A 14,177-nucleotide genomic window follows, 5' to 3' on the forward strand; every position below is an offset into this window, starting at 1 on the left:
ATGCACAACTGTTGCACAAATGTACCTAACCATAAACATCAATGCCCTTCTTAAAATCAATACACAGAAGTATACATTTTTAAACCTGCAAATTTAGTTAAAAGAAACTCATGTTAGCAGGTAATATTAACTAGAGAAATTGTGTCACTTCTCTTGCTTTCATTGCACGCAGAGTCAGTGTATATGCAACAGTTTGGGCAGCCTGGCTCATTGCAAACTAATTTGCCAGAATTGTACATAATTATGACATAACATTGAAGGTTGTGCAATGTAACAGTAATATTCAGACTTAGGGTTGCCGCCCGTTCGCTAAAATATGGAACGGTTCGGTATTTAAATGAAATAATAAACGTTTTTGTTTTTGAAATTATAGTTTCTGGGTTTCTGTAGCTCAGTTGGTAGAGCATGGCGCTTGTAACGCCAGGGTAGTGGGTTCGATTCCCGGGACCACCCATACGTAGAATGTATGCACACATGACTGTAAGTCGCTTTGGATAAAAGCGTCTGCTAAATGGCATATATTATTATATACATTACTACATTATTGACCAACGGCTCGAATTTCTGTGTTTATTATATAATTAAGTCTATGATTTGATAGAACAGTCTGACTGATGGTAGGCAGCAGCAGGCTCGTAAGCATTCATTCAAACTTTACTGTGTTTTCCAGCAGCTCTTAGCAATGCTTGCTTCACAGCGCTGTTTATGACTCAAGCCTATCAACTCCTGAGATCGGGCTGGCAATACTAAAGTGCCAATAGAACACCCAATATTCAAAGGTATATGAAATACAAAAATGGTATAGAGAGAAAGTCGACGTGTCAAAATTCCTATAATAACTACATCCTAAAACTTCTTAACTGGGAATATTGAACCACCAGCTTTCATATGTTCTGAGCAAGGAACTTAAACGTTAGCCTTTTTACATGGCACATATTACACTTTTACTTTCTTTTTTTACTGTGTTTTTGCAGTATTTAAAACAAATTGAGCACGTTTTATTATTTATTTGAGACCAAATAGATTTTATTTATGTATTATATTAAGTTAAAATAAAAGTGTTCATTGTTCATTCAGTACTGTTGTAATTGTCATTACTACAAATATATATATATTAAAGAATATACATCATTTAAAAAAAACAGCCGATCTGTATCAGATTTTTTTGGTCGTCCAATAAATTGGTATCGCCGTTGAAAAATCATAAATCGGCCGTTGGATCGGCTAATAGGAATACAGTTCTACTGAACTACGAGTGGTAGTAGGTTAATAAACATATTTCCGGGTATTCAGAGGTGTTGAGATGAAATGCTATTTTAAAATGTGATGCCTTTCCTTCCTCTCCAGCTTGCTCTTCCTCTGAACTAGAGATTGTTTCTGTACAGGCACAATGGTGATAAACACACACACAGAGTATGTCTGCTGTGAACTTTATACATTGAATGAGAGTATAAATGACAGTTCCCTCGCTTAAAGTTTGCGTATGTGTGTGTCTCTTTGATTGTGTGTGTGTGTGTGTGCATGTGCATGTGCGTGCAATAACATGTGTATTAGAGGTCGACCGATATATACTTCTGTGTATTGATTTTAAGAAAGGCAGTGGTGTTTATGGTTACGTACAGTCGTGCAACGATTGTGCTTTTTTTGCGCTTTTGTTGAATCATCCCCCACCGTTGCATCGATTATATGCAACGCAGAACACGCTAGATAAACTAGTAATATCATCAACCGTGTGTAGTTAACTAGTGATTATAATTGATTGATTTTTATAAGGTAAGTTTAATGCTAGCTAGCAACTTACCTTGGCTTCTACTGTAATCTCGTAACAGGCAGGCTCCTCGTGGAGTGCAATGTAAGGCAGGTGGTTAGTGCGTTGGATGAGTTACCCATAAGGTTGCAAGATTGAATCCCAGAGCTGACAAGGTAAATATCTGTCGTTTAGCCCCTGAACAAGGCAGTTAACCCACCGTTCCTAAGTCGTCATTGAAAATAAGAATGTGTTCTTAACTGACTTGCCAGGTTAAATAAAGGTGTAAAAAAATTCAAATTAAATAAATATTTAAATTTAAAATCAGCGAAATCGGCGTCCAAAAATAGAGATTTCCGATTGTTATGAAAACTTGAAATCGGTCCTAATTAAATCGGCCATTGCGATTAATCGTTTCGACCTTTAATGTATATGTGCACAAAGTGAATATGGATTGCATACGTATCCATCCGTAACTCCAGAGTTCCATCCGATGATCTGAGGTGACACTTTCCCAAAGGGCTGAATTCCAAAGAGGACAGGTTCACACACACACACACACACAAGTGGATGGTGGAGCTTTGTAGTGCTGTAAACAACCCTATAAATCTGCAATGCATCAACACCACACCAAAACTGAGACGCTACTACTGAAAACTATAGGCATTCTACCAGACCACAATATTACAATGGTAGGTAGTCGGCATCATTTAGTCATTTAAGTCATTTAGCAGACGCTCTTATCCAGAGCGACTTACAAATTGGTCAATATTACAACAGCAAAGTAAACTGCCAACCAAAAGGACTCAATCCTCCTAATCTGATCCTTAGATCTGTGGATAAGGGCAACATCTACCTTTACCAATAGAGAAGGGGAATAACACTTTTACAACAGCAGCTCGTCTGGTCTCCACCTACTGAATCATCTACTATACAAGTTTGATCACTTACACATAAATCATGGAGACAGATCTGAGTCTTCTACTACACAAGTGTGAATCACCTATGCATGAATCATGGAGACAGATCTAAAACACAAATCTACAGGGGTACCAGTCGGTCAATTTTTGTGAGGGCTTACGACCCCTTTGCTACTGGCTGGGTGTGAGGAGGACGACATTGATAAACCAGTGAGCTAAGCGATACTGGGCAAGATCGTCTGCAGCCTCGGAGTCACGTGATACTGTGTAAAGTCTAGGCTGGGGAAAGGAAGGAGAGATGAGGTCTCTAATGACTATCAGTCACATGGAGGACTGGGTGTAACATCAGTCACACACTGGGCCTCCTGGTGCAGAGTTCCATGCCAGAGTCTAGTGTCTGTTACTACTGAATTGGTTTAGAAGGAGAAACTCCTGGTGCAGGCTCTTTGGTGCAAGATTGTATCAGGGTGGAGACTGCCCAGAGAGGGCATTGTTAGCAGGGGAATGGGCTGTACTTAGTCCTCCCATTTTATGTAGCTTGCACTGACTCTCATGAAACCCATTCTTTTACAATATAGTTTCTCTCTGTTGTAAACTGACTGCAGTGAGCAGTGCACTCCTATGTCCTCTCCTGTAGCTTGCTCATTTGGGGATTTGAGTGAGCTGTGCTATGATGACCTGCCAAGTTACATAAGGTGATCCCTGTGTTGAAGCAACACCTGGTGTTTGAGAAGCATTCAGCTCCTGTAATCCCCATACTCCTCTACGTTGTCACTCATCATTCCAAGGGATCTATAGGTTCTACACACAAAGGTGGAAGGAAGGGTTCCCTAGAGAGAGACTGATGTGATGGATGGGAGAAGAGGAAGAGTAGTGAGGTTTTCTTACAGCTGAGCCCCTCAGTAGTGTTGCAGGCAGCGCCTGAGCCGCACAGTAGCCCCCCATCTTCCTGGCCTTGTTCCAGGGATGCTTTCTCTCCACAGGCAGCAGGGACTCTGAGGGGGGGGGGGGGATTATGGCTGGGGAGGCAGAGTGGGATAGTGGGAGGTAGGAGGGATAGAGGAATGTAGGTGGGGCCAGCCGTTCTGCCAGATGAACAGAACCCGTCTGGATGGGCGTCCACCCAGGACCTGGGCAGTGGGCCAGAGCCGGTCAGCGGGCATGGGCAGGGAGACAGAGAGGGAACCATGGAGAGATGCAGATCAGGGAGGTGGAGAGAGGGAGAAGGGGAATTGGAAGGAGGAGTGTGGACTGATAAGAGTGAGTGCTGAGGTAGATAAACGCATTAGCGCCAGAGATTTGGCAGAGCAAATAAATCAAATCAAATGTCCCATAGTCTTACTACTCTGGTGGGCAAACATGAGGACACTGAATTACAAAAATCAACTCCATTAGCACAATCATTTAGAGGAGGATACGTCTTTGGATAAAAAATTATGTGTTTGATTCAGACAATGTTAACATGGTGCACCTCAATAACAGAAACAATTAGTAGAGCTGCATGTCTTGGTTGTAAATCATACCTGACAAGCTGCCGGCTTCAGCACCATCGCACCAAAAGTGCTATTTAAAGAGGTAAACTAAATTCAGCGGAAAATAACCTCATCACCAAACAAAACAGGAAGTAATGAATGAACATGGTGGGGATGATGGGAGGGGACAGCCTGCCTAGTAACTAAGGTCCACAGCTGCAATGAAAATCTCAAATTTTGTCAATGTGCACAGCTTCCTTACATAAAGCGTGGCTCTGCGCCTGATTGGTCTCGGTTGCATGAGCCTCTAAATTTGATTGGATTTCATTGACGCTGCTGACAAAAAAAGCTTGCAATTAGCAGGCGGTGCTGGGACACAACGGTCTTGGCTGGCAATGACAGTCACCAGAGCCATTGAGCGGCGTTAGCCAGCAAACTTAGATTGCTGCAGCCGACACACACATCCCATGGTACCTTTCCATCATCCGCTTTCAAGGCTGCATCCATACAAGCTGCTTAGCCATAGCACACCGCATGTCCCAGTGCTGTAGTCGTATGCTGCATTTTTGGATAGGAATCAGCGTCCACCAGAATGTGTATATACATTTGAAGTCAGAAGTTTACATACACTTAGGTTGGAGTCATTAAAACTCGTTTTTCAACAACTCCACAAATTTCTTGTTAACTTCTTGGATATAGGGCGCCCTTTTAATTTTTGGATAAAAAAACGTTTTAAACAAGATATTGTCACGAAAAGATGCTTGACTATGCATATAATTGACAGCTTTGAAAAGAAAACACTGACGTTTCCAAAACTGCAAAGATATGGTCTGTGAGTGCCACAGAACTGATGCTACAGGCGAAACCAAGATGAAATTTCAAACAGGAAGTGCCCCAGATTTTGAAGGCGCTGTGTTCCAATGTCTCCTTATATGGCTGTGAATAGGCCGGGAATGAGCTTACACTTTCTGTCGTTTCCCCAAGGTGTCTGCAGCATTGTGACATATTTGTAGGCATATCATTGGAAGATTGACCATTTTACACTACATCTACCAGGTGCCCACTTGGTGTCCTCCATTGCAATTATTGCGTAATCCCCAGCTGCGTGTATTTTTCCATTTGCTTCCGAGGAGAAACCCAACTGCCACGAATGATTTATCATCGGATAGATATGTGAAAAACACCTTGAGGATTGATTCTAACAACGTTTGCCATGTTTCTGTCGATATTATGGAGTTAATTTGGAAAAAAGTTTGGCGTTGTAATGACTGAATTTTCATTTTTTTTCTTAGCCAAATGTGATGAACAAAACAGAGTGATTTCTCCTACACAAATAATCTTTTTGGAAAAACTGAACATTTGCTATCTAACTGAGAGTCTCCTCATTGAAAACATCCGAAGTTCTTCAAAGGTAAATTATTTTATTTGAATGCTTTTCTTGTTTTTGTGAAAATGTTGCCTGCTGAATGCTAGGCTTAATGCTATGCTAGCTATCAATACTCTTACAAATGCTTGTGTAGCTATGGTTGAAAAGCATATTTTGAAAATCTGAGATGACAGTGTTGTTAATTAACAAAAGGCTAAGCTTTTGAGTGAATATATTTCTTTCATTTCATTTGCGATTTTCATGAATAGTTAACGTTGCGTTATGGTAATGAGCTTGAGGCTATGATTACGCTCCCGGATACGGGATTGCTCGACGCAAGAAGTTAACAAACTATAGTTTTGGCAAATCGGTTAGGACATCTACTTTGTGCATGACAAGTCATTATTCCAACAATTGTTTCACTTATAATTCACTGTATCACAATTCCAGTGGGTCAGAAGTTTAAATACACTAAGTTGACTTTAGAAGCTTCTGATAGGCTAATTGACATAATTTGTGTCAAATGGAGGTGTACCTGTGGATGTATTTCAAGGCCTACCTTCAATCCCAGTGCCTCTTTGCTTGGCATCATGGGAAAATCAAAAGAAATCAGCCAAGAACTCAGAAAAACAATTGTAGACCTATATCGACATAATCTGAAAGGCCGCTCAGCAAGGAAGAAGCCACTGCTCCAAAACCGCCATAAAAAAGCCAGACTACGCTTTGCAACTGCACATGGGGACAAAGATCGTACTTTTTGGAGAAATGTCATCTGGTCTCATTAAACAAAAATAGAACTGTTTGGCCACAATGACCATCGTTATGTTTGGAGGAAAAAGGGTGAGGCTTGCAAGTTGAAGAACACCATCCCAACCGTGAAGCACAGGGGTGGCAGCATCATATTGTGCGGGTGCTTTGCTGCACGAGGGACTGGTGCACTTCACAAAATAGATGGCATCATGAGGCTGGAAAATTATGTGGATTATTGAAGCAACATCTCAAGACAGTCAGGAAGTTTAAGCTTGGTCGCAAATGGGTCTTCCAAATGGACAATGACCCCAAGTACTTCCAAAGTTGTGGCAAAAAGACCTAAGGCCAACAAAGTCAAGGTATTGGAGTGGCCATCACAAAGCCCTGACCTCAGTCCTATAGAACATTTGTGGGCAGAACTGAAAAAGAGTGTGTGAGCAAGGAGGCCTACAAACCGGACTCAGTTACACCAGCTCTGTCAGGAGGAATGAGCCAAAATTCACCCAACTTATTGTGGGAAGCTTGTGGAAGGCTACCCGAAACATTTGACCCATGTTAAACAATTTAAAGGCAATTCTAACTAATTGAGTGTATGTAAACCGCTGACCCACTGGGAATGTGAAGAAAGAAATAACAGCTGAAATCACTACTATTATTCTGACATTTCACATCCTTAAAATAAAGTGGTGATCCTAACTGACCTAAGACAGATAATTTTTACTTGGATTAAATGTCAAGAATTGTGAAAAACTGAGTTTCAATGTATTTGGCTAAGGTGTATGTAAAATTTCAACTTCAACTGTAGTGGTATATAGTGGGTGACCAAACCTCTTCTGAATGGGTAGGTGAGGTGAGGCAGTTATTGTCTGACTCTTAACTTGAACACTGAGGTCTGCAGCAGTGTAGAAATAGTAATTGAATACAGAACTGCCTTGGCTTGTTCCAGGAAACCCCGCAGATCTGCCTTACAATCTACACGTGTTATGACATGTTCTAAATGTTTACCGCAGTCTGTGCAGGGTTGGAAGATGGTTTTTTCCTCGCCCTGCACACAATATCACACAGTGTTGCAGTTGGCTGTCGCTAACGTCAGCTTTGATTGTTATCCAAGAGGTTGAGGAATCTGGAGGCAAGTAACCATCAATATCAAGGTGACATCATGTGTTTCCCAGTGTCGCGAGATCGTTCATGTTTACTTGGCAAGTTGCTGGTGGCTTGGATTTAATTTATGCCAAACATATGCTGAGGATATCGAAAGGTTGCTGGATCAAATCACCAAGCAGACAATGTAAAAATCTGTCTTTCTGCCCCTGAGCAAGGCCGTTAACCCACTGTTCCTCGGCCGCCGATGACGTGGATATCGATAAGGTAGCCCCCCGCACCTCTCTGATCCAAAGGGGTTGGGTTAAATGCAGAAGACATATCAGTTGAATGCATTCAGTTGTACAACTGACTAGGTATTCTCTTTCCCTTTCATTTGTGTACAGGTTGAGGGACTTTGAAAATAACAAAATAACAAGGACATGGGGAGAGAGAATGGTAGTCATAAAATGGTTTGCCAGAACTAGTGGGGAGTCTTATTTATATAACAATAGAAAAGCAGCAACTGCATCCCAGGGAAATTTGAAACAGGCCATCCTTGGAGGGAAAAAAAATACTTCTTTACCAACTGTTGTGGTAGTTTGGTGTCACGTTAGATTCTGTATCACATAACAATCTTGTATTATAAATGCTCTTCGATGTTGGTAGCATTACAGCATTCTGGTCAACAGCTGGCTATGATGGAGCCCCTAACATCTCAAGAGGGGAAATTATTAGACAGGAGTGCACCTCATCAACCCCAGGCTTGGTACAGAGCCCAAACACCTCTGGTTCTGTGTCCCCCCCCACCTCATCGTCCCCTGCCTGCTACCCTCTGCCAGCCCACAACAAAACCACAATGGCTCATCTCCCACAGTGCATTACCTTCTTCTGTTTGAATTGGATTCTGCGATCTCTCTCCATTTCAACAGTATTCCAAAAGTATTTTCTGCCTCAAGAGTAAGGCCAATGAGTTCATTTTCAGGCCATTCAACATGAGACTTCTGTGGTACACAGTCATAGTATCTTGTGACCCCTAATAACCGTGTACTACCCTAATTATCCCTCTATGGCCTTTCATAACTATCTGTGGTCTGACAAGACAAGTAACTGAGGAAATACAAAATGTCTTTCCGGTAAAAAAGATACCACAGGCTTTTAGCGCAATTACCATAACTACCCTGGATAAAGGGAGAGGTTATGAAACATGAAAACCATTTGTTCAGATTTAGAGCCTGGACTACACTTGCCGCTCTGAATGGACTAGCCCGTTTGCTGAATCACGTTTCTCATTTTGTTTGGATGGAACGGAAGAGCTCTTAACACACTGGGGTGGCACTGTTCCGAGGGTAAGCATAGCGTAGAGCCGGACACTTTCCTCTCAGCGCTGGCTTTAGGAAGAAAAACATATACACCCGACGAGTAGTGGCCAAGATCTACCACACCTCCCCACTGAGGTGCAGAACACAGTTATGACTGAGGCTGCACGTTGCCACGAAGACAGCCTTTGCTATTAGCAACTTCAACAACTTACAGGGACATGGAATTAAACGTGAGGTACCGTGAGGTATCGCTGGCTGGACCCCTGCCTTGAAAACCTTTCTGGCCCTTTAAATGGTGGCTATTAGCAACCTTTCAGCTCAATTGAAATGACAATGTGTCAAGAGTGGACACAGTGTGGGCTTGTGTGGAACAGAGGATCTCTTGACACTGTGGCATAGTTTAAAACACTTTGTTACTGTGTGTTTGGTTGGCTCAGGTTCTCTCAGGTCATTTTTTATGAGCCTACAGAGCCTACTGCTACACTGTAGCAGAAATGTACACCAGTGAATCTCGAGTCTTGAGGAAAAGCAACTCAGTTGATGAGAAAATAGTTCAAAAGTCCAATGGTGGTACAACTTTACTTCCAACCTAGAGCACAATGTAACACATCTTACAAGTGATGCCTTTTAAGCATTCTAGTACAGTTAAATAGTTCACACATGGACACAGCGGTCTAAGGCACTGCATCTCAGTGCAAGAGGTTTCACTACAGTCTCTGGTTCGAATCCAGGCTGTATCACATTCGGCCGTGATTGGGAGTCCCATAACGCGGCGCACAATTGGCCCAGCGTCATCCGGGGTAGGCTGTCATTGTAAATAAAAATGTGTTCTTAACTGACTTGCCTAGTTAAATAAAGGTCACACACACAAAATGTATTTTGTTGGCATTTACACATGTCCCCATTACCAGTAAAACATCATCAAAACCTATTTTTTCACTTACTTGCTGTTTCGTTGTTAATTTGTTCCGTCGTTTCACTCTCAACCAGGATGTCATCATACATGTCAAGCAGTGAAGTTTCAGCTCTGTCGGTCCGTGGTGCGCACTGTCACTGTGTCCGTTTCCATTTTGTCCAGCTGTGTATGTAACATTTCACCTAAACCCTGTTTCTTGGACTGCTACTTCGATGCAGACATGTACATAGCATTGAGCATGGGGGCGACACTGTAAAGAGAGAATGCCACCGAATCGCTGGTTCACAGCCTGTCGGCAGTTTTGCTGAGCAGGCGTTTTAATGCCATGAGAGAGGGTATTTCTTGAGTCAGTTGTTTGAATGGAGCTAGCTAGTGTGTTCATGTTTCAAACGCCATTGGAATGGCAGCAGCGGTATGACAAACAGTACAATCATGAGCAGGCAATAAGTCATTCCTCAGTAGGAAATCCTCGTGGACCCAATGTGCTGTCAGACTCATAATGATCATGGGGCTGACATCGCTGTTCCAAATGTCAGTCGTGAAGCTAATAGCAGTGGCGCTATTACGGTGTAATTCCGGTAGGGCAACATCTGAAAAATAGCGCACTTAGTGTGTACCGGTGCTCGACCAGTCGGCGAAAGCCAACATTACCCACGACAGAGAATGGTTGATTGTCAAGGGCAATGAATTCCATTATCTTGGCATTAATGGATTTCACCTTTGAGTTGTCTCTCTGAAATGTCTTTTTCAAATGACTGCTCACATCGTTGACTGCTCGATCCACACAGCAGACATTGTGGGCTAGGCTAGGAATGCTGTGTTGCACGTGTAGTACAACATTTTACGCGGCGTCATCACGTCCTGTACCTATGTTATATAGGTATGCACGTCAGCTTTGACATCGGTTTTGCACAGACGTTAAACTAGACATCGAGCCGATAGCGATGTTGGCATCTTTAGCTAAAATCGTCCAATTCTGATATGTTCACCGATATATCGTGCATCCCTAATTTTTACGTTGCTAACATTTTGAGCCTGTAGGAACTACTGTAATGAAACTGCAAAACTATATTCACTATGCCACAAAACATGTCCTTGGTCAGACAGTAATAGAATTGTGTAACTTACATTCATATAAAGTGTCTTCAAGTTAAAAGGAACTAATGATGGAAAACAACCCGTCTCCAGTTTCATGGGGACTGAAACCCTTTGTGAATGACCTCAAACCTTTGTTTCCGGGAGATGAGTAACTTGAGTAAGGGAAGAGAGTGTTTGGGGTGTACTGTATAGCTGACTCTGCACCGATCTTTAGAGACGTGAACATAACCAGCTGCATTCCAAAGACTTACTTTACCAAGCTTGACACGTCTCTACTGATCGTGTGGCACGCTCCACTCCAAGTCCCTGGAGAGGGTGCCATGGCTGTGTAGTCACAGGTATCTCGCTCTGAACTCAGCAGCAGCGCAATGCCTCCTGTACTGCGAGTCACGTTTTATCAACGTAAAAAAAAGCTAGGCAGACGCCAACTTGTGAAAGGAGGCAAGTATAAGTGCTTAGATTAATGACTTGGTTTATAGTGGCAAAAAAAGACATCACTAGTAGATCTGTGACTTCAATAGCAGGCGATAACCACAGTAAGTCATATGTTGTATTATTGAAGCACATAGTTAAACTGTGGGTGAGCAAGCTTTACACACATACATACAGACAGACACACCACATACACAACACTGGTCAGACTGACTTACCACTGTTGCGATTTTTGCGGTTGGACTTGCCGCCAAGCAGCATCTTCAAGCTGTTCCTGAACATGACAGCACCGGTCTGCAGCGGCTATAGAGAAATCTGCAGAAGAAAAATAGAGTGTTTTTAATGTAATGTAGGCTATATTTACTGATGCTGGTTATTATTTGTTGTCAGCAGTATTCACTTGGCATCTGCAGCTGAGACCGAGAGACTGAAAAATAGCTTCCATCTCAAGGCCATCAGACTGTTAAACAGCCAACACTAACAGAGGCGCTGCTGCCTACATACAGACTTGAAATCATTGGCCACTTTAATAAATGGATCACTAGTCACTTTAATAATGTTTATATATCTTGCATTACTCATCTCATTACTCATTACTCTGCTCAGTCATTGCTCATCCATATATTTATATGTATATATTCTTATTCCATTCCTTTACTTAGATTTGTGTGTATTAGGTAGTTGTTGTGGAATTGTTCATAGATAATGATGCTGTCTGCACTAGAAGCACAAGCATTTCGCTACACTCACAATAACATCTGCTAACCATATGTATGTGACCAATACCATTTTCCCCCACCTTTATTTAACCAGGTAGGCTAGTTGAGAACAAGTTCTCATTTGCAACTGCGACCTGGCCAAGATAAAGCATAGCAGTGTGAACAGACAACAGAGTTACACATGGAGTAAACAATTAACAAGTCAATAACATAGTAGAAAAAAAAGAGAGTCTATATACATTGTGTGCAAAAGGCATTATGAGGTAGGCGAATAATTACAATTTTGCAGATTAACACTGGAGTGATAAATGATCAGATGGTCATGTACAGGTAGAGGTATTGGTGTGCAAAAGAGCAGAAAAGTAAATAAATAAAAACAGTATGGGGATTTGATTTAAATTGCAAGTGGTGGGATAGTGCAAGGGCCAGATGAGCTAAAGATATTGCAAATTCCAGAAAGATCACCACAGAATACCACAACGGTACAGAAGGTAATTGTACTATTCTGTCACCTAGTAAATGGTTTTACAGAATTCAGGTACTTAACAGAAATTTCTCACAGGTAAACTATTCATCCTCTTACACATACCAATGACATATTCGTAGTCTCTATGAGGAAACGGTGAATATAACATTAGCAGCCTGGTAGGGGGGATCTTGTTCCTTCCTGTGTGTTGTAATAACTCTTCATTCATGAGATTTGTCATTCTTCACTGAATTACTTGAGGAATATTTTAGTACCTACGTCAAACAGCATTCACACCCATACGACTGATAATTACTGGTGTGAACGTATAGGTAAGTTTGCTCAATGGGATTTGAAATCATGTTCCTTTGTAATGTGCAAAGTAGTATCAGTGCATATGTATGTTTCTGAGCTTCTTTTTAGCTTGCATCCGGGTGCTTTTGTCTGAGTATATGAGAGAAAGACCAAGCATAAAATGAAAGAGAAAAAGATTGTGTCCGCCTGCCTTTCCTTTCTCTTGCTGCCACGCTGCATGATAATTAAGCAGGAGAAAGAGACAGTTGTGGAATGAGTGGAAACATTGGCTCTCCTCATTGCAAATAGAGGAGGCCTAAAATGCCGCCTGAGCTTCGAACAGCAATCCCTTTACTAAGTATCGAGTAGACCCACGCGTTTAGTGTCTTGGGAATCTTTGGTACCACACTGTTAAAATCCTCCTCTGCCTTCTTCGGTCACATTACAGCTTTTAGAAAGAGCCGACTGTGGTTCCCTCTCATACTTATCCTTTTCAACTTCATCTTTAGAAAGTTTGGATTAGCCATTCTGGCTTTTCAGGTATTCTCTCGTGTTTGACTAATGTCATACATTTTTCACACAAGGTGTCAAACATTGAGAACTTCGACCACGCCTACTCCAGGTCGAGGCTGAAGACAAGGCGCTTTTTGAGCCGACACTAGGCTTGGGCGGTATCCAAATTGTCATACCTTCATAATGAACTTGCGCAATACCTGGATATTGCGGTAATACCGGCACTGAACAAGGGGCGCTGTTTTCAAACCCCACAGACTCTGTACTCCAAAAGGTTAGCAATGATAACAAGTACATGTAACATCCCATAAAGAATGCTAACGAGTGCATTGCTAACATTTTATACAGTCTCTTGACCTAAACTATACAAGTAACTCAAAAATGCTACTCACAGTTTGCTGCATGCACAAAACAAACTATTAGACCACAAGGCTCTTGATCCAGGATCCATTCTCTGCTGTTACTAAGCAAAGCTTAATTTTGGAAGAAGCTAACCACTAGATACGGTAGCTAACTAGCTATTAAATTAGCAAACCAAATGCACAACTGCAGGGCATTCAGCAAATTCTAGACAGTTAACTTAATAGTTATAAGACATCTAACTGGCAAACACTTAGTTGTGAACTCCATATTGTAACAACATCACCTGGCGCAATGCTGTACAACAGTGAGTGACTCACAAGGCTCCGGTCTCTCTTCGTTGTGTGCTTGTAAACAAACACCACGTGACTGGGGACTACCAGTACATTTACATTTTACATTTAAGTCATTTAGCAGACGCTCTTATCCAGAGCGACTTACAAATTGGTGCATTCACCTTATGACATCCAGTGGAACAGTCACTTTACAATAGTGCATCTAAATCTTAAAGGGGGGAATACTTATCCTATCCTAGGTATTCCTTAAAGAGGTGGGGTTTCAGTAAACTTCATAATGGAAAATTATGTGACAGGTGAAATGAAGAACGCAATCTTCTTTATTTCCTAAAGTACTGCACAGTTAACTGCACGCATCTCTGCATGTCTGGCAGACATATCAGTGTGGATGACGGATCACCACCTCAAGCTGAACCTCGGCAAGAC

General features: G+C 41.9%; 1 protein-coding gene across 1 annotated transcript in view; it reads right to left on the reverse strand.

Annotated features, from left to right (window-relative positions):
- The window catches only part of LOC123998634 (protein TANC2-like), a 143,625-nt gene that overhangs the window by 62,943 nt on the left and 66,505 nt on the right, over nucleotides 1-14,177 (reverse strand). The window contains 1 exon segment of the mRNA XM_046303687.1: nucleotides 11,322-11,418. Within this exon segment, the coding sequence (XP_046159643.1) occupies nucleotides 11,322-11,385 (64 nt within the window). The 5' untranslated portion in view covers nucleotides 11,386-11,418.

The sequence above is a fragment of the Oncorhynchus gorbuscha genome, linkage group LG16 (genome assembly GCF_021184085.1).
Source record: "Oncorhynchus gorbuscha isolate QuinsamMale2020 ecotype Even-year linkage group LG16, OgorEven_v1.0, whole genome shotgun sequence".
Classification (NCBI taxonomy): Eukaryota; Metazoa; Chordata; class Actinopteri; order Salmoniformes; family Salmonidae; genus Oncorhynchus; species Oncorhynchus gorbuscha.